The sequence below is a fragment of the Centroberyx gerrardi genome, chromosome 21 (genome assembly GCF_048128805.1).
Source record: "Centroberyx gerrardi isolate f3 chromosome 21, fCenGer3.hap1.cur.20231027, whole genome shotgun sequence".
Classification (NCBI taxonomy): Eukaryota; Metazoa; Chordata; class Actinopteri; order Beryciformes; family Berycidae; genus Centroberyx; species Centroberyx gerrardi.
Window position 1 is genome coordinate 2,316,458 of NC_136017.1, and position 21,094 is coordinate 2,337,551.

The 21,094-nt window shown below is 46.1% G+C and overlaps 1 protein-coding gene across 1 annotated transcript; it reads right to left on the reverse strand.

Annotated features, from left to right (window-relative positions):
* Positions 1-278: 278 nt before the first annotated feature.
* Positions 279-19,900, reverse strand: mbd5 (methyl-CpG binding domain protein 5). Its single transcript, XM_078291153.1, has 9 exons — positions 19,786-19,900; positions 16,326-16,428; positions 13,997-14,168; positions 10,984-13,374; positions 5,384-5,601; positions 3,366-4,517; positions 2,052-2,125; positions 1,550-1,625; positions 279-1,380 (listed from the first exon to the last, which is right to left on the reverse strand). Exons 1-9 carry the CDS (start codon positions 19,896-19,898, stop codon positions 1,309-1,311), a joined length of 4,371 nt encoding a protein of 1,456 aa, XP_078147279.1. The 5' UTR covers positions 19,899-19,900; the 3' UTR covers positions 279-1,308.
* Positions 19,901-21,094: the final 1,194 nt, after the last annotated feature.

A 21,094-nucleotide genomic window follows, 5' to 3' on the forward strand; every position in this document is an offset into this window, starting at 1 on the left:
TCGTAGAAGAAGAAGAGAGACCAGTTTCTCCACCCCACAGGAGCAGGAGAGAGACCAGAATGCAATGCAGCTACACAACACATGCTGGGGTTTCAGTGAGGGTGGGGGGGTGGATTCTGGGAAATGTAGGAAATCACGAACGGAAGTAGAAGCAGACGAGGCAGGTGGAGGGAAAGTGTGTTCACAAAAAAAAACACTTCATTACAGAATAACTCCTGGAATATACTGAACATCCCAAACTGATGACGTTTAACAGTGTAAGAGAATCTGAAGGTGGATTTTTCCCTTTTAAAAAAGGTCAGGAAACTTTCTTTTGTCTGCCGGTTGCAACGGTTGGTAAATCCCCAAAAAAAATTCACCAGCCAGCTCGATTTTGTTTTTTTTTCTCAGCACAGAGCAGGACCTCCAAGTAACGGTCGGTTACCTGCTAAACTGACCGGTAGAGGAGACGAAGATTCACCAACATTTTTTTGGATGGTCGTATCTTCCCACAATGCTTAGGGGGGGATGGGACGTGGGGGGGGGGAGAAATTGAACACTTTCTGCTGGTAAAGTTCATTCTGTTTCGTTTTGTTTTTCCAATACAAATGAACACTTAACTGGTGTGAAGTGACTGTCGTAATGGAGAACTCACATACTCATGCCCGTTCCACTGCTGTTCCCTCGCCCAAAAAAAACAAACAGCGCGTCTTACAGTTCATCATATAAAAGCTTTAGGCTGTATTCTTATTTATCCTATGCGCACGGCCGTTAGCGCGACCGCATTTCTGAATAGAAACCAAGACATTGGTACACTTCTTTCTGCTTTGTTTTTGTACAATAAAAGATAAAATGTGCATTAGGTACGCTTGTACATGACATTGTACAATATTTACATACAATTCTTAATAGCATGAAATTTCAGGATTATCTATGTACATATTGAAAATGTATCAGAAATATTTGGACTGTCTATTTTTCTTAAATATGTAAGGTAATGCTCGTAGCTTTTTTTCGTTCGTTTTACTATCTTATACTAGAAAAAAATAGTTAATTCAGTGAGCTGTAGACAAATTGCAACCGTTTTGATGTTTTTTTTTTTGTGTTTTTTTGTTTGTTTTGTTTACAGTTAAAACTGTATTGGTGATTGGATTTTCCAGCACCTTTCTGTGGTCAGTCAGTCATTAAGTCAAGTTGATATCATGGAACAACGATGTACCACTGAAGTCCATGTGTAGCACCTGGTAGAGAGCTCAGACCGCAATCGAGGCTGAACGGACGACGTTTTCCGAAAGCTTCGAGGACGTTCTTGGGCCGACACATTCAATGTTATCTGGATATCTTCCTCCTCTTAGGCTTGGGTAGCTTGACCTGACGATCCCTCGACGGGATCTGATGAACCTGGGAGAGAGAGAGAGAAGATTCGCAGACAAGCCCAAAGTTAAAAAAAAGGACGTTTCGAGGAGGGGGGGAAAGCGATATCGCGATCCCTTCAGGAGAGAGGAGAGAGGAAGCAGGCAAGGAGGGAAGGAAAGAGGAGAAGGGAGGGAGGGAGGGAGGGGATACTCACTGTGCCCGACATCTTATCCAGCTCACTCATGGCCTCGTGGATAGCAGCTTCCAAATGATTATTCAGTTTCCCCGGTCTGTTGGACGACATTCACGTTTTATTCTCTTTTTTTTTTTTCTTCAAACAATTTTAAAGTTCTAAAAATGTATGACAAGAAAAACTTAAAATCACAACTGCAATATTCTGTCAAATAAATCGCAATTCCATTTTTTGTCAATATCGTTCAGCCTTACTTTAGACACCCTGAAACAAGCTTTTCAATTAATATTTTCTACTGCAATACAAAATGTACATCGCTGCTTTCAGGTAAAAACCACGTGTCTGCAAAAAGTAAATCTTTCAGGAACTAAGAAAGCTTTTTTTCATGTTCCCCAACTCCCTCCACATATAAATAGAAAACCTTCAACTCATGGGATCAGAAGAAACACAACTCAAACCGGCTTTCCTGTGGTTTTCACCAGCCGGCTCAGCAGAAAGCGTAAAAAAAAAAAAAGGGACTTACTTCCGGTTTCTTTTGGCGGCTCGGTCAAGCGCCTCCAAGTCGTGAGTTAGTGTTTTTAGCTTCTCTGGCTCAACCTGGACGGAGACAGAAGAGGACGAGCGGGTGAGTACAGAGGAGGGAAATAACCACCGACCACATTTGGGACTGCAGTTTTTAAGTTTGTGTCTCTTCTGGCGGCTTCTTTGGCTCCGCTTCTATTGTAAAATTCAGATTTGGCAGGTAAAACGGTGGAATTATCTGGTGCATTTTGGAATCCATCTGCTCCTATGGCCGGTGGACAAAAAAAGCTCATTTCCTGCCCTGACTTCTCAGTGTTGCATTAGATATCCATCTGGGGGAAATATAGCTTACAGTCAAATACAACTGATTGTATCATCTGATATTTTGTTATTTGTAAGCAACAGTTTTACGCTGGCAACCGGCTTCAGTAATAATCCATAATCTAGAGCAATGCTTTTCTCATAGTAGGCATCACATTTTATTTTAAGTAAGAGTTCATGATTCATATACTGATAATAATGTGTAGTCTGAATATTTCTTACGGTAAAAGAATAATACAATTTTATTATATTTGAATGTATTTATTTCTTTTTAATGTAATTTTACTAGACAAATTCTGTCTTGCTTTTGCTTAAAAAAATGTGCTTTTGCTCTTAATTGTTTGAATTCATTTATTTAACATAAAGCTTTGAGTTGTATTCTATGTATGAATGCTGCTGTGATTAAAAGGGATTCTGACTATTTAAGGGGCACCCAGAATCCCTTAAATCCCCAAATTCACTAGCCAGTCTCAATATTTTACCAGTGAAACACAACAGATGATCTTCTGTTGTATTTCACTTGATGTTTTCGTTGATCCAGCACCTATCTTTTGGATGTCTTTCTCTTGATTTTCAATATTTTACCAGCCAACTTTTTCAAAACATTTTCAAACAAAGTAAGAATTGAGAATGATGGTTGGTTAGCATTTGGAACAATCTGCCTGAGGAGCTCAGGCTAGCAGATGTGATGTGCTGTCATGATGTTATTTTTTTATCTGAGTTTTATCTTATTTTAATTTAACTTTATCCTTACTATTTATTTTGTTTTTTATCTTTCGGTTATCCCAGTATTTAATTGAATGTTGCTCTTCTCCTCCTGTGTCCTCTTCTCTTAATTTAATTCCTGTTTCACACGGTCCCGTTGCTTTTTAAATTCATTTTGAGTATTCTGCTTTTATTTTGACTGTCAAAAGGTGCTATATAAATAAAATGATTATTAATATTATTATTAGTCTTATCAGTGAGTAAAGCCTCATCTGCCCGTCCGTCTCACCTTGGCCTGCTCCCGGAGCTGCATGGCGGCGCTGTGCACTTGTTCGTCCCCGGCCAGCTTGGCGGGCCAGGGGGGGAAGCCCTTCAGCTGGCCCCACACCAGCTCTCCCATGTTGAAGGTCCTGGAGCGGTAGTGCAGCAGCTCCGAGGAGGGCGAGTCCGGCTGCCGCAGGTCCTCCTCGCTGCTCAGGCTCTTGGTGTCCGAGGGGCTGGGCGCCATGCCGTTGAAGTGGCCGTTGTAGTGGGTGTAGTCTTTGGCCGTGGCCAGCGGCCCCTCCAGGCTGGTGGAGGAGCTCGGCGACTGGTCGTCCCCCGTCAGCTCCTGCCGCGGGGGGCCCAGCACCTCGCCGTAACCCCGGGCGCTGAACTGCGCGGCGGCGCCGTTGATGTGTGCGCAGCGCTCCACCGTCTGGTCCAGACGCTCCTTGTAGTTAGCGGGCGTCCGGCCGCAGTTGTTGAAGCGGTAGCCGTCGTCGAGGAAGGCCTTATCGGGGGCCAGGGCCAAGCCGTGGTCGTGGTCGTGGGACCCGTCGGCGGGGCAGGGCGGGGCGGGGGCCAGGCTGGCCGGTCGCTCCATGCAGGGACTGCTCCTCACCTGGGTGGAGCACTCCAGAAACTCCTCGCCGCCCCAGGCGTTGCTGTTACCGTGAGCGTCGAAGCCTCCTCCGTGCGGCGTCTCCCCGTCCCACTGCCCCCTGGGAGTCCCGCGGCCCGGGGAGCGGAAGTAGTCGTTGGCCTCGGGGCCGTCCGGCGTGCTCTTCCCCGGCTCCATGTTCTTCTGGCCCCGCCCCGGCCGGGCCTGCCTGGGTCTGGGCTGCTGGGACAGCGCCTCCCCCTCCTGGTGCCCGTGGATGACGGCGCTGACCACGTGGGGCAGGTTGACGGGCTCCCCGATGGAGGCGGTGAAGGCACTCATGGCGCTGAGGGCGGGCACCGGGCCGGCCTGCGTGGTGCCGCTCACGGTGGTGGTGATGGTGACGTGCATGCCCTTGCTGGCGGCGTCCACCACGGCTCTGTAGATGGCGTCCACCGACTCCGGGCCTCCGCCGGGGAGCCTGTCGGGGCCCGGCGTTCCCGCCGGAAGCCCCTCCCCCTGGGGCTGAAGCTCCCGCTGCTGCCCCTCCCCGAACTGCGGGTGCGACAGCATCCCCTGCTGTGGACACAACAGCAAGGTCAGCAACTATCTGCACTGCTACTGAGATCAAAATTAAAATTTAGTTCCAGGAAATATCCACAATATGGTCGAGATAATGTACTAATAATAATGAAATATGATATTTTATTGATCGCAATAAGGAAATTCTTGTTTCTTTGCCCCCCCCCCTCTCTGCTCCTTCCCTTCTGATTCAGCGTCTTGCTCAAGGAAACTTTAGCAGGGTGGATGCTTGGCGATGGAAGGGTTTTAACCTGAGCCAGTCTAACTGCTGGGACGCCCACACACACACACACTGACATGCATTAACACACATTACACAAAATATTACGCAAGGAAATATCACTCAAGAACTTTGCTTATAAAATGGAAACATTTGAGGATGGCATTTGCACCCTTCAAACACTCAGATTAGATTTTCAGGTGAAAAATATTTATCAAAATGTGCCGTGAATCATTCTGTAAAAGTAAATGTCACATTTTTCCAAATGGTGGATCTCTCATTTTAGACTGAAACTCTTCGTATCTCTTCCCCTGTCACCGAGTCAAGTCAAATTTATTTCTAAAACGCTTTCAACAAACAGGCTCGACATAAAGCGCTTCATAGTGAGAGGGATAAATACAAATAAAAACAAGAAAAAAGGTTTTACTGCGGATTTTACAGACTGACACACCTGATGCTGTTGAGTAAAATCACATCCTCACCTGCATCATATTGGCGGTGGGAACACTGATTACCTGGTTTTGATTGGCCAATATCTGCCGGATATATCGTCAATTAACTAACTCTAACATGTATCCACTAACACCTGTATGTGTGTGTGTGTGTGTGTGTGTGTGTGTGTGTTCGTGGCCCATCCACCCACCTGGTAGCTCTGGTAGAGGCAGGCCATGGAGCCGGCGTTGGCGTCTGGGTAGGGCGGGTTGTCGGAGAAGTGCTGCTGGCCCTGGTAGGCCGGGTGGGAGCCGACGCCCGGCTGCATGGCCGGGTGGATCTGCTGCTGGTACATCTGACCGCCGCCGCCGCCGCCGCCGCCGTGGGGCTGCAGGCCGCCCAGACCGCAGCCGAGCGCCGACGGGTTTCCTGCAGGACGGACGGGACAGACAGGTCAGTCAGGTCATTTTTAAATTAGGAATTACGGCTGCAACTAACCATTATTTTCATTATCAATCTATCAATTATTTTTTTGATGAATCGGAATTTAGTCTACAAAATGTCAAAAATAATGACAAATGCCCATCATAAGTTACTGTGAGCCTTAAAACAAAAAAAACCCCAAAGTATTTATTTTATAGTGATATCAAACAGAGAAAAGCAGCAAATCTAAACGACTAAAACGATTAATTATGAAAATTAGAATCGATTAATTTTCTGTCAATCAACTAATCGTTTCAGCACTATTAGGAACACCCATCAATACATTTTTAAAGATTCTGTTTGTGTCATTTGTGCTTTATCGGACAGCAGAGAGACACAGGAACGATGGGACTGGAAAGGAAGTAGGAAACCGGAGAGAAGTCACTTGTGATTGGTCAGAGTGAACCTGGACGAATTTAATACAAAAATACAACAAAATATACTTTTTAACTCTGGTTCAGACTGAAGAAAACAAAGTCTTAAATACAGTTTCTGATGCGTCTGAAATACTTTTCTCAGATGTGCAGAACTTTATCATTTAACTTTTCACACTGACAAAGTGTCTCCTGCAGAACCAATGGGATCTTCTTCTTTATAAAAGGCCTTTTATTTGTTTTAGTTTTCTTAATTGTGCTTTATTCCCCTGTTTATTGTTTTATTTTCATTGCACTTTCATTTAAATTCATGTCGAGCTTCGTTTTACCATGTTTTATTTTGTCTACTGATTTTACTTTTTATGTGAAACTCTTTGTAACTCTGTTTTTGAGAAGTGCTTTACAAATATACTTTATTATTATTATTATTATTATAAAGAAGTCAACTGGATTCCCACCAAAGCTGCTTTGTATTCTAACTTTTTTGGGGGGCATTTCTGGCTTATTTGGATAGTTTACAGTAGAATGAGATGGGAAAGATGGGAAAGAGAAACATGACGAAGGTTTCCTAAGACATTGCAGTGTGTGTGTGTGTGTGTGTGTGTGTGTGTGTGGAAATCAGAGCACGGGGTCAGCGACAGAACAGCACCGCTGGAAACCATGGTTTTCATGAACTGTGATCAAAATAATTTTCATTCCAAGAAATATCAACCATATTAATGTAATGCTAATGATGTCATGTGAAGCTTCATCGCTGCAGGGGAACTGTTATTTCTCTTGCTCCCCTTCCACAGGGAGGTCAGAGGTCAGAGGTCAGGGTCCAGAGCTGGGAGGGCTTCAGCGTCTTGCTCAAGGACACTTCAGCACTCACTACTCCATCCATTATGATCTGTGAACTTCCAAAATATGTAAATCTGAACGGTCGACATTATGAGCATTTGTCCTTGCCAATAGGAACTTGATGCCAAATTCCTATTGATGAATCTTGAATAGGATTTTTTTTCAATAGTCTATTTTTCGCTGCTGCAACGAGCCAATTCTCCCTCAAGGATTAATAAAGTTTATCTTATCTAATCACTGCTGTTGGCAAAAAAAAAACTGTGCTATTTTGGTGTGTGTGTGTGTGTGTGTGTGTGTGGGGGGGTATTTTAAAGTTCACATGGTCATTAACATGTTGAGAGTTTCATGAACTCTGGGGTAACGTATCATTCTTTTCTCACTCACTGAAACACTTTCTGAAGATGCATGGATTTTATTTTTTTGTCGTTTTGAAGCGATGGGAGAGAAACTAGAAAAAAAACGTTCGCCGTTGCTCATATATTTTGTTTCCCCGACTGGCATCAAAACACCACGATCATCAGAATAAGGCATGTGATTATTTTAAGGCATTTGGTGCATCATTTTCTGATAAAAACGTATGGCAAACTGATATCTGCGTGTAAATAAACACATTTTTTAAAGGATTTATGCTCATGAGTGTGAATCTAATGCAAGCTGGTGATGTGAAACACTGCAAAACTGTGTTTCTGGAATCTATAAAGTAGGCTATTTTTAAAGTTTCTGTACTTTTTATCAGCCTACACAAGACGTTTTAGACAGTTGTTGTCTATTTAAAAGCCCAGCTAGGAACTAGGGTTGGAAATTAGCAGTAGCTACAAACGTCATGTGCACACATCTTTTATATTTCAATAAAGTGAAGTGTGATTACGTTACATGCACTGTCCCTCAATCAATCAAATAACTACTAAAAAAATAAATAAACGCACTAGTACAGTGCCGTGTTTCACACCTGGTACCGCAGTGTTTTTCAGTACCAGCAGTCGACGCAGCGCTCCTCCTCTCTCTGTGTAACTCAAACCTTCTCAAACTCATCGCGCCCGCGAGGAAACGAGCGGCGGCGGTGGGCGAGCGTTCCTCTGCGCCGAGACTTTGAAAGTTAAAAAAAAAAGTTGCACTCTCACATTGTGCTGCGCCCGAGCGAACAGAAGGACACGCCGCCAGATGCGCGCTACAAACGGACCTGTTAGCGAAGAGAACGAGAAGGGCAGAGCGCCGACAAAACACATCAAGGCTACAGATGTATCTTTGGGAATGAAAAAAAAAAAAAAAAGCCCAGTAGCAATGTTATGCAGACGAAGCCCCGGAAAATACAAGATCTCAGAGGCCTAACGCTGGGTTTGGTGTGTGTGTGTGTGTGTGTGTGTGTGTGTGTGTGTGTGTGTGGACTGGTGGTGACTGGAGCAGCTGGTGCGATGCTACGTAGCTGAAGGGCAGCTGTGTGTGTTCTCTATTTTTTTTCTCTCTTTCCTTTTCTTTCCCTTTGCCTCTCTCTCTCTCTCTCTCTCTCTTTCCCCTCTAAGGCTGAGGGCCACGACTCGGCCAACGCCCCCCCCCCCCCTCCCTCGCCCCCCGTCCTCCTCTACTGCTATGATATAGTGACGGCCGTTGCCGGGGGAGGTTGCCATGGGAACCGAGTGATGATTGGTGGTGCTGTCTGCTGCCAGGAAGCTTGTTGGGAGCGGGGGGGGGGGGGGGGGTTGGATTATGAGGGTTGGGTGGTGTGATTTTAGCCTGCCGGGGGATGGGGGGGTCAGCGCTGGAGCCGGGTGGCAGGGGGTCTGGGCAAAGGGGGTTACAATGAACTTTGGGGTTGATGGTGGTGGTAAAGGAGGGGGGGACAGGGGGGGAGGGGGGGGGGGTATGGGGGGTGGGGGCGGGGCTTCAAAGCTTGCTGCCCGTCTAGAAACAGATGGTTGGAGGCGAAGACTAAGAAGCCACTGACTAGGCCACTTTCAAACAGCTTTCAGCGCTCTTAAGACGCCTAACGTGGCGTCCAAATTAGCCAGAAGTTTGGGAAAATCTACAGAGAGGAGGAACAGATGATATTTGGTGGCAAAATACTGTTTTATTTATTTGGCATCAGGGCCACTAAACTGGAACGTCCTTCCTGAATTCACCATCATCACCATCTTTTAAATTACTCCTCCTCCATCTTTGTTGCTCAGCCTCATCGCCGTGGTGTTTCTGCACCGCACTTCCCACAGATCACCCGTCAATCAAACAGTGTGGGAGGAGCTTGGGTTTTCTGTTGATGCGGTCATCGCTGCTCATGCCAACTACCCAGTTCTTCTTCTTCTTCTCTTTATTCCTAACAAACCGGAAATGTAAAAAACGCGGCAGAGGATCCAACAGAAGAGCTTTCATCAGCTGGATATACAGTAGGTTGAATCACTGCTGAGTTAGAGCAGTCAGAAAGCAAAACGGACATTTATTCATGTGAAAATGTCGCAAATTATTACTTTAAATGCACATTTATAGACTTGGGCTTATGTAATATTTTTGATTTTGACAATTTAGACTCGTTATTTTAGTATGGGTGGCCCCAGCAGGGACAAACGGCACGCTCCGTCCCCCTGAGCCACACAGGACCACCTGAATTTCAATGATTTGACTTTAGCAGAAATCCAGAATAACGGGGCACCTGGTAATGAGAACAGGTGGCCTACAGCGGGCCAGGAAGACCTTGCTGATATCTCCATTATAAAACCATATGAGGACACACAGACGCACGCTGAATACATAAACTCATATAGCCCAGACCCACACCAGGCAGGAGAGGAGAAAAAACATAAGATCAAGGCCTTTTCAGTGCTGTCAAAACACACACACACACACACACAAACATGCGCACAGTCAAACTCTGTCATATTCACACATAAATAAATAGAAGCACACACACACACAGTCACAGAGACACACACACACAGGCCTAAATCCTCTTCAAAGGCTTCACTCTGGTCTCTATTCAGGGTCCATGGTTACTATAGCGACCAGCTAGCTGGGAGAAGCTCTTTAGAGCGGCCTATCTGGGCTGCTTCCCTTAAAGCGTGATGCAGATCCCATTTCCATCTTCTTACTCCATTGACTGATGCTAGTGTACAAATAAAACAAAGAGAAACACTGGCTGACTGACAATTAGCTTCCAGAGATGAGGGGCCGGCTCGCTCGCTCGCTCAGATATCGGAGCGGCCCGGCTGTCGAGGCTCGGGGCCGATCACCTAAATCCTTTGGTTTTATTTCGCTCATAACCATAGAAACGGTGTCTTCATCCAACCGCTCGCTTATCGCCGAGGGGGTCGATACTAATTAAAAGCACAGGAAATCAACACAGTCCTGCAGCCAAATGGCGGTCAGTTTGTTTCTCTGTCAGTCACTTTGCTAGGTCAGCAGCCCCACCATCTTTTTTGGGATAATTTCTACATATGTGGCTAGTGAAATGGTGAAAGTGGCTGGTGAATTGTAAAGTCATGGTGGATGTAAGGCAGCACAATTACAATAATCTCGATTATTTTAGTAATTTGAGGGACTTTTTGCATCTAATATCGACATCATATCTCAAGTTCTGCAATTAATAACTGCAATTATTTTAGCCATAACTACAACCCAAGTATTAGTAAGGTGCACTTTGTAGAAAATGTCAATGTTAATCAAGATGTCATCTCAATAAATTTAATAAACTCAATGAGATGTAAGGGCTCGACAATGATATTTTTTTCTACAGATAATTTGAAAAGTGAAAAATTTGAAAAATTTTGGCACGTAGGGAACAATTTTTTAGAAGCATCATCTGAGAAAATCATTGAAAATGAACAACCATAATTACAGCCATGAGCGCTGAGCATTATGGCTAAAATGATGATTATTTTGTTAAGATATTATGATCATGCTTACTAACCTCAATTAACTGGTATTGATTGATGATGAATACTTTTTGCATCTTAACTACATTAGTTACATCAATATCCTCCATTTAATAATTGTGGAAACTAAAATCACAATATATAATAATAGAAATGGTGACAACAGTGATAATATTGTGTAGCCTGATCTCACATTAGTTCCTTGCTCAGTTCTGTAGGCAGCATGTTCCTGCTGCAGTGTCTGGACGCCTCACCTGTCTCAGAGACGCTTCCATCGCCGCCTCCGTGTGACATCACCACCATGTTAGTCCGTCCCATGCCGTGGAGGAGGTTCTGCTGCGAGAGGTGAGGGCCGGGGTGGGACAGCGGCGGGGGGTTAGTGTTGGGCCGTCCCAGCGGCATGCCGTCGGGGCCGACCGGTCCGCCGCCGGGCCCCATGGGCCCGCAGCTCCCCATGGACGAGGCCTGCATCTGGGCCATCATGTCGGGGAACTGGGGGTGAGGGCCGGGGTGAGGATGAGGGCCCGGGTGAGGGCCGGGGTGAGGGTGAGGGCCCGGGTGGCCCCCGGAGGAGTCCATGTTGTGGCAGTGCTGCATGGCGTCCCCTGGGCCCCGCAGCCTCTGCTGGGCCAGGAGGTTCTGCTGGGCCCCGGGGACCATGGAGGTGCCGTCGCCGTAGTGCAGCTGGCCGGCTCCCGGGGGCCCGGGGCGGTGGCTGCTCCCGGCCAGGTTGTGGGAACTCTGGCAGCTCATGGACTGGAGCAGCTGGGCCATGGAGGTGTTGGGGGGCAGGTTTCCCAGTCGGGCCACCTTCCGCAGTTGCTCCGCGGGACCGGCCCCCGGCATGCGAGGTCCCACGCCCGGTTTGTTAAGCATGTAGACCATGTTGTTGCCGTTGTCGTGGCTGACCGCGGCGCTGCCGGATGACTGCTTGCGTTTGCGCAGCGGATCCCTCTGCTGGGCCATCAGCTTGTCTCTCAGCGCCGCCCGGCCGCTCTGGCCCTCAGGTGTGTTGAGCAGCATGGTGGAGTTCGGCGGGAGCATGGGGTTTAAAGTGCTGTGTCCCTCCATGCCTCGAGGGCCGCTCAGGGAGCCGGGGTGCCCGCCGCCCCCTCCGTTACCTCCGCCGCCCGCCCCCATGCCCGCCATACCGACACCGGCGGCGCTGTTGCCGGCAGCGCTGTGTTTGTTTTGATTTGCTAGCTGTGCTTTGGCTGCGGCTGACAGGAGGCTGCTGGCGGGGAAGGAGGCGGCGTTCTGTTGGTTGAGGATCTGGTTGAGGGGCATACCCAGGAGACCCGGGTGGCCCTTCTGGGAAGCGCTGGGCGTGGCCAAGGAAGAGGAAGAGGAGGAGGAGGAAGAAGAGGTGGGCGAATACATGGGGTTGCTGTGCTGCTGGGCGCCGATGGAGTTACCCATCCCCGACAGTAGCTGGGAGTCTTTGTACTGGTGGAGCGGGTCGGTTTTGTTGGTGGAGGGGCTGGAGGGCATAGCCGGCCGGGGCGAGCCCATGGCCGACCTGGGGGAGCGAGGCGGGACCTTCATGGTGCCGCAGGGGGCCTGGTGCCCCGAGGGCATGGCGAAGTTCCCGTGGTCAGAGGAGGTGGAGGAGGAGCGCGAGCGATGGGGGGAAGCCTCCATCCTGCCGAGGGCGGGACCGCCCATGTGGACAGGAGAGGTGACAGGAGAGGGGGACATGGAGGAGGCGGGACCGGCCTGTTGAGTCCTCTGAACGTGACCGCCGTGCCCCACGGGCCCCGGCTTCACTGTGGGTAAAGGTAAGTTACTTGGCAAGGGGACGATGACGGGAGGGGGGATGTTTACATTCATCATTGGTACCTGAGAGTGGATGCTAGGCTGGAAGTTGGAGGGGTTCGGGGCGTTGGCGGGGGGCTGGCTGACCGGCTTGCTGGGGATGGGGTCCAGGATGCCCAACGGGTCTTTTTCAGAGGTCAACTGCCTTTTCTGAAGGGCGCAGGAGGGAGGTATGGAGGGGGGCGGTCCGGGGTGCAGGGGGGGCTGTGTTTTATGGTGGAACGCCGCTCGGGACATATCCATCCCAGGGGGGAAGTTCCCCCGCGGCATGTTCATGTTCATGACGGGGCTTTTGGCAGTGGCCGTGGGGGAGAGGGGTGTGCTAGTCCTCCCTGCCATAGCGCAGGACGGCTGTCCGGCGGGGGAGCCGTGGAGCATCACGCTGGGCGGGGAGAGAGGCGTCCTGCCGTTCCCGTGGATGGAGGCGGAGCCGGGGCTGCCGGCTCCCGGGAAGCCGCAGGCGTTGGTCCGTGGAAACCCGTCGGGGCCGCCCAGGGTGTCGGCGCCGGGGGACTGGGAGCCGTCTCCGTACAGCTTCACGCCGGAGGGAGGCGGGCTCAGCATGCCGCCGTAACCGCCCCGGTAGGGGGATTTGGGGCCTGGCTCCCCGCTGCCCAGCCTCTGCTGCCTGGGGTAGCCGGGGTAGAGCTCCGGCTGCTGGGCTCCACCCACCTCCTGGGGCGGGTACAGCCGCTGCTGCTGCCCGGCCGCCATCATCATCTTGAAAGGGTTCTTGCAGTCGGGGACAGCAGCGTTGGCGAGGCCCTCGTGGGGTTTAGTCCTTATTGCTCGTTGAGGCGTGGAATGCGCGGCGACCATAGGCGTCGCACCTTGAGCAAAAACACATTTGAGTTGATTAGAGAATAATCTTCCAACAACCTGAGAGTAAATAAAAATAAGATTTTTGAGGCCATATTTCATATTCTGCGTGGCTCAAAATGCCCATAACACCAACAGCTTAGACAAGAAACAAGGCAGCCAACTCATTTTTGTCTTCAGGCGACAGTGGCTGGTGAATCATAAAAATCATAAAATTTTTCTACAAAGCCTGCCAGTTAACGAGAGGAACTGAAGAGTTTTTTAACAACCTAAAAGCAATAAAAAATACCAATTCTGATGCTAGATTTCAAATTGCTTTCAGCCTGCAATGCCCAAGACAACAAGAGCTTTATACTTTTTTTGGTTTACAAGCCACAAAAGCTATTAAATTCCCAAATCTACCAGCCACTTTCACTATGTACCCAACCAGTTAAGATTTTTATAATAGATTAGCATCCACTTGATGACGGTGGTTATCTACCAAAGTGACTGGTAGATAAGACTAACTTACCAGCCACAGCCAAACATTACAGGCGGACGGCCGGTGTTACTTTCCAAGTCGCCGCCGAAAACCGGTGACTTGAAACATAACTTTAGGAATTCGAAAGACAAAATGTACACGTGCGCTCGTACCTCCCCCTGGACCGGTGAGCGTCAGAGACGGGTGTGTCTCTATGCTCTTGTGCAGCGTGGCCACGGCCAGCAGCTTCCTCTTGTGGATGCAGAGTTTGGTGACGTCTTCGTCCGCCCGCACGTCCTCCGCCGTCCTCTGCTTCACCGCAGCCCCCGGGTCAAAGTTAAACACCTGAGGAAGAAAAGGGGGAAACATTTTTTTTGTGCCTTGTAAATGAACCGCAGGTGTTTGATGACATTAACAGCATGTTTATTTTTGTTTTAGATTTATATCAGGTGCTATGATGCACTAAGCTGGCTTTCAAACCTGCCATTTTTGGTCAGTGAAGTTTATAAAAAACAAAGCTGTACTGCTGTCAAGCACTGAAACGAGTCTGAACTACAATGACCATAATTCATTGCACCTATGAGTCGGTTTTTGGTCCAAAAGTTGGTCTGTACCGACATAAACTGAATAAATAGGCTTCATAAGTTTGAAACGTTGCCTATATGAAATGCTGAGGGGGAAACCATTTAAAATTAGCTGTACACTACAAATCAACAGTCTGGACCCACCTGATTAAATTTACTATGTTCCTCATTCTCTTAAAGCCATTTTGATCTAAAGGCTTCTGCTTAGATGCTTGAAATAAATGAGTTTCTTAGACAAATATAAATAGTGAAGTTGATCCTATGTATGAATTTCTTTCCAAAGCCTTTGCCTTTCCATCAAGGCAAAGAATCTAAAATATAAGATAGTTTTGATTCGTTTAACACTTTTTTTTTTCACTGCATAATTCCATTTGTGTTATTTCATAGTTTTGACATCTTTGCAGTTATTCTAAAATGTGGGAAATAGTAAAAAAAAAAAAAGAAAAATGTGGTGTGCCAAAACGTTTGAGTGGTAGTGTATGTTAGTATATGTTATTCACTTATAGTTAATAGAGTGGGAGGATTTAATAAGAAAAATAAGATACTGAGCTCGCTAAAATAAACATCAATAAAAATGCAGCCAATATATATTTAGACTATTTAGATCGATATAAACACACAGAAACAAAGCAACCAACGTACGAACACATAGAGCTGCTCCTCCCAAACACCTCATAATATTTAACCTGCAGGTTGGGCCAGTTAAGGATTTCATGCTTTATGTTTCAGAGTGCTTAAGAATCAAATGTATTTTACACATTAGTGTCCCAACACACTTTGCACAGACACTGAGGACAAAACAGAGAGCAGCCAAAAGGGTTAAAGCAATAACCATGTGATGATAAAACCATAGAATATTGATGTTTGAAAGGAAAAGTTTATGTCACTGCTCGGTCAGAAGAAGACAATTTAGAGGGGTGTGGTGGTGTGTGTGTGTGTGTGTGTGTGTGTGTGTGTGTGTGTGTGTGGTGGGTGCATCCGCCTTATTAGAACAAAGATTAGAGCGGAGACGTCAGTATTTTCCCGGTTTCTGGAACCGTTTGGACCAAAACATCGGCTTAGATTTTCACTTTCACAATTATTTAGTCATTCAGCTGAGGCTCACTCACAGCAAACTGTAATAAATGCAACTGTAGAATAAGTGGAAATTCCTTGATCACCAAAAACTGCAGCAATCAAGGCCTCGGTTGAAGCTGTTATCAAGGGATACAAATAGTCAAATGGCATTTTATCCCATCCAAAAAAGGAAATAAAAATCAAAAATGTCTAAAAGTCAAATGGAACAAGGCTTAGGAAATGTTCAAAATGCTGTTACATGCCATTTTCCTATTTGTTTTGCTTGAATCAAAGAAATGTTTGGCACTATGTAGTTAGGACCCAGCTCTGTGTGCCTCTCTAGGAAATACACTAAAAAAAAAAAAAAAACTTCATCTCCTCATGAAGCGATCTCACACTTTCATCCCATATCTCCCGACAGCAGGGACGGGATCAGACACATGATCCCCGAACTAAACCGAAATCCTTGTTTGACGTCATCTCACTAGGCTAATACACTCTTCCACTTTTGCTTCTTGCACTGATATGTGGTTCACGTCTTTTTCCTTCATCTTCACTTTCTCCTTACAGCGACTGATCAATGAATAAAGCTCGTTTAAAAAAAAAAAACACACAAAAAAGAAAGAAAGTCTCTGTCCCAAACACCACGGCAGCTACAGAAACACCATTCTTGCTCATGTGAGTTTAGGTTTTAAGGCTACCTCGCTCCGCTGTCGTTTAGGGACAGGCGGGATTTTAATGTCATCTGCGGATCTTCTACCTTAATCTTTAATTAGGATGCATTTGCGGCCCGGGTTAAGAGGCGGCTTTTACGAGGGCCGGGCCGCCCCGCTGTGCCTAAACGAAGGAGGACGAGCCTTACCTTGTGGAGGATGAGTGGGCACTCCAGGCCACATTTGCAGGTCCCATCTGTCAGCAGGTAGGTTTTCACCTGCTCCAGGCTGGACAGCACCGAGCCGCTGGGACTGGACAGGGGAAAAAAAAAAAAAAAAATTCCTTCAGCTGGAGCACAAATATTCCTTGGGTGATATTATGTGTTGCAGCACTAATTTGCGTTTGATTGATTGGGTTTTTTAAAGCTGATATCAATATTTAAGCTGCCAATATTTTCATTTGACCAATTTCATGCCCAAAAAATTACAAGGATTCAGTGTTTCCCTCTAGAATTGTTTTCTTATCAGGGTGGAAAAGCCCCTGAAACAGCATTTAGACCATCATGGGACACTAAAACCCCCCATTGAAACCTATACTAATGACATTTTTTTTAGGTGGGTTAGCAGCAGCTCCTTAAGGTTTTACAGACTGACACCCATGAAGCTGCTAAGTAAAACACTCCCACACCACAGGGGAATTATTTCAATTGTCAGACATATGAAATAAAAGTAATAAAAGCATTCACTACCGAAGATCAGGGAGGAACCGACCTTCATACGACACTGACTGATAATAAAAGGCCAATATCGGCCCGATATATTGGCAAACCCATATATTGGTCTACCCCTAGCACTAATGAATACAAATAATACACAAAAATATTCAAGACCTGAAAATGACTAATTTACATTTCAATACATTCACTGTATTTTCTGATATGTGTAGAGACTCTCATTGGGGAGTGAATAAAAATTAATATCATTAGGCCTAAATTATTATCAAGATATCCCAAACATGAAATAATAGCACTGATGCCCTGGTGATGTGTCCGCATAATTGTCAAATTTGGCAATTGATTTTTTTTTTTTTTTACTTCCATTGCTCATGTTCAAAAATAGACCTGCGTTTCCCTAATCGATTAATCGATTAATCGATTAGTTGTCAACTATTAAATTAATCGCCAACTATTTTGATAATCGATTAATCGGTTTGAGTAATTTTTTAAGAAAAATAAGTCAAAATTCTCTGATTCCAGCTTCTTAAATGTGAATATTTTCTGGTGTCTTTACTCCTCTATGACAGTAAACTGAATATCTTTGGGTTGTGGACAAAACAAAACATTTGAGGACGTCATCTTGGGCTTTGGGAAACACTGATCGACATTTTTCACCATTTTCTGACATTTTATAGACCAAACAACTAATCGATTAATCGAGAAAATAATCGACAATGAAAATAGTCGTTAGTTGCAGCCCTGAGTCAAACACCACGAGAAACAGGGTTTTCTCATGGTGTTTGACTCAAATCCAACTGGTGAAACATTTCAATCTTAGCTTTGATGAAAAACACTGTGTTAAATGGTAGTTCCTATAATATAGTATAATATACTACACTGATAAGCTGACACCAAACGACTGAATAGTCCGTCCCAGCTGCTGTGAAAATATCGACTGGGAGGATGCACAGTTGCACATCCCCGGAGCAAAAGCACACTTTAAACTTGAAAGAACATGAGCAAATACTAGCATGTAGTGACAGTATCAGGCCACGGTCATAGAAGTAGACAGGATTCTTTCCAACACCCAAAATAAACCTGACACCAGCCGACTGCTTCGGTTCATTGTGGCTGGTAAACACGCATGTATCGATGCTGAAGGGAACTAACTTGTTGTCTACGGGACACGGCGGCTGGTAAATCAAAATATTCATCAGCCTCGTGCACCCTTTCACCAGCCGAGTGGATTCTGTAAACGGAAAAGGACCCGAGTGATGGCTGGCTTCCTCCCAAAGCCACATCCAAAATTTACCAGCATTTGGTTGGTGTTATTTACCCAACCTGCTTAAAAGCCAGGAAACCACCGGCCTGCTGCAGTTGGTACTTCTGTTACGGCTTCACACATCACAGCCTAACAGAATACGTCAGGATAAAGATATTTTTAGCATTTATTTACCCAGGGAACATCGTCAGAGTGCGCTCTTTTTCAGAACTGCCCTGCTTCACGTTAACACAGGTCATATTCACACCTGGGAGCTGCCCAGTACAACCACAGCTTTCCACTGTTGGCCTCACTGGTAGGGCTGGGTATCGGTACTCGATACCTTTTAAGGTATCGACCGAAATAACCCAGTACCAAGTAGTATCGAAACTTCTCCAGTCAAACGATACCTGCATTCGATACTTTTTGTACACAGATCTAGAAAAAAATGTGTATGGTTTTGCTCGCAGCCAATCACGTTCAAGCGTTCTTCGATTTAATGCGACGTGTGATTGGCCCGCTACCGCAGCAGCTACAACCCATACAGTCTGTGGTGGTGAAGTCGAGCGCGGTGTAGGGGACGGAGTTGGCAGTTCAGCGTGCCGAGATGCCACCAAAACGTAAAAAAAAAGGTATCGAATGAAGTCTATTGGTATCGGTATCACTTTAAGGGTACTGGTATTGGTACTGGTATCGTAATTTTTTAAACGATACCCAGTCCTAGTCACCGCAACTCTGTTCATTCCCTACAGAGCCGAGAGACAAGGGAAACCTGTCGGATGTGCGGACGCTCAACAAGCTCGTAAGTTGCCTCATGACTGAACTTTTCGTGGTCATCGGCTGTCAATCCAGGTTTCCTTCTTGCTTCCCTTACCGATTGACTTTGTTCCATAAAAAATATTTCTGTCTGGCAAGAGCAAAATGGACCAGAAGTTGTTTCCAGGCAAACTTTTATCTGAAAGACTACAGGAATAAACATTTTAAAACGATGATTGGAGAACGGTTGCATCCATCATTGGGATCGATGGAAAGTAATTTCATAAAATATTTTTCTGCTTATTTTCAGTGCTACCTAATTAAGCACTCGCTATGTTAAAAATCCATCATCAGATACTCTTACACTGTTAGACATCATTATTATGATATTCAGTGTTTTCCAGGAGTTATTTTGTGATGAAGTGTTGTAATTTACTTTTTTGGTGAACCCACTTTCCCTCAACCTGCCTCGTCTACTTCTGCTGCAGTTAGTGATTTCCTACATTTCCCAGAATTACCTGCAATCCTTAATCAAAACCCAAGTTGTCTTGTGGTTGCATTGCATTCTGGTTTATTTTCTACTCCTGTGGGTGGAGAAATTGGTCTCTGTATGATTGTTGAATGGTGTTGAACTACCAAAGACATATTGTTTATTTTTCTTCATCAAAACCTTGTAGCTGCACAAAACCAGTACGTAGACACCACCCAAAATCGGTCAGCATTGAGTGACCCATCAACCAAGTTGTTCACAGTGTAAATGCACAGTAAGTGCCTTGCTCAAGGGCAACTCAACAGAAACTGTTGAGCGAGGAGAGTGTTTCGCGGTTTAATTCCCCACAGATTTTCCAGGGAATTCAAAGTTTGTCACAAGTCCATTTCTCGAACTGGGACAGTCTGACTACTTCACATGTTGCCATATTGAGGAGTTCCTCTTACCTTATGTAGACGACCCCTCCGCTGTGCTCCGCCTTGCGCTGCCAGCCAATGGGAACCTGGACAGGGACGGCCTGCCTCTCGTCTCCCGCCTCACAGTCCTTTCCGCCATTCATTGCTCCACTGGTTTTACGCTCGACACCTCAGAGGTATATCTATCACACATCAATCGGTGTCTGCGCAACACATGTCATGTTCGTCTTCCAATGGCGGTGATGGAGGTAGGGGGGGGGCGGGTCGAGGAGAGGGCGGGACCGCGGACTACGCTTCGATGCTCCGCGCTGCGTTCGGGCGTCGGCCGAGGGCGCGGGTGGGTGGGAGGGAGGGAGGGCAGGGTGAGGCGAGCTCACGGCAGACCCTACCCTTTGAGTTGCTTCATGGTTTGGGTGCTAAACGGCGCGCGGACTTCCATTACTGCATCTTCTCGTTCAGAGCCATCGGCGACGCATCCGACTCAGGAAGACGCTGGCCGGCGAAGGTGCGGATCGGGAGTCGACGTGTCGCTGTGCTTTCACGGGAAAGTCCTTTGTATAAAATAAAAATATTACCATCCGTCTTTCCCAGAACGGCGTTCCTCAACTGGAGAAGTAGGTTACGTTCAACATATCGGTTCCCAAACGCAGTTGGGTAGTGGCATTCCCATGGTTCCTGTGTGGGAAGAAGAGAACGGAAGAAGATTGCATAAAAGTGAATAAACGATCTATGTGGTCCATTTTCTTTGAATGAGTACAAGTCTATGATTTGATTTGCTTTGGGAAATGGAAAAATACATGACAAACATAAATATTTAACTCAACAAAGTGTTATTTAAACTCTTATTTCCATTGTGGTCCTTATGGAAGACAGAATAACACTAACGACATAAAACTCAATAAAACACAATCTAAGGATCATAGGATATACATGGCACTAGCTGAACTTAGTCTTAATACTGGCTACTTCTCCATTTGCTCGAGAGTAATATCACAATATTAAAGTAATATGATAATAGTAATATGTATCTAGAGTGGTATGTATAGTCTCTAATGTTCATTGTATGTCTTGCTCTGTTTTGGCCTGTATCTCATCCTTTAGTATTAAGTGTGTCAGTATTGCAAACACGTTTTTGCATCAATGTTACCAAAACAAGTTCCTGTACATTGTCGTCTAAAAGAGTGGAGCATGATAACAAGACACAGACCTAAAAATCAAACAAACCCCGACATCCTCTACGTTAAAAATGTACGGAGTAGTATGCTGGAGATACCAATCAACTACAATGTGAAGCAGGGTCTGAAATCACCAACCACCAAGTGCCAAATTCTGGTAAAAA

What these genes read in the sequence shown, in the direction of transcription:
- mbd5 (XM_078291153.1), bottom strand. Translation starts at nt 19,898, where the DNA reads ATGAATGGCGGAAAGGACTGTGAGGCGGGAGACGAGAGGCAGGCCGTC. An exon ending in GGAGGGGTCGTCTACATAAG is followed by an intron (nt 16,429 to 19,785) that starts GTAAGAGGAACT and finishes TCCCCTGTCCAG; the next exon opens with TCCCAGCGGCTCGGTGCTGT. An exon ending in GCCTCTACCAGAGCTACCAG is followed by an intron (nt 4,518 to 5,383) that starts GTGGGTGGATGG and finishes TTGTGTCCACAG; the next exon opens with CAGGGGATGCTGTCGCACCC.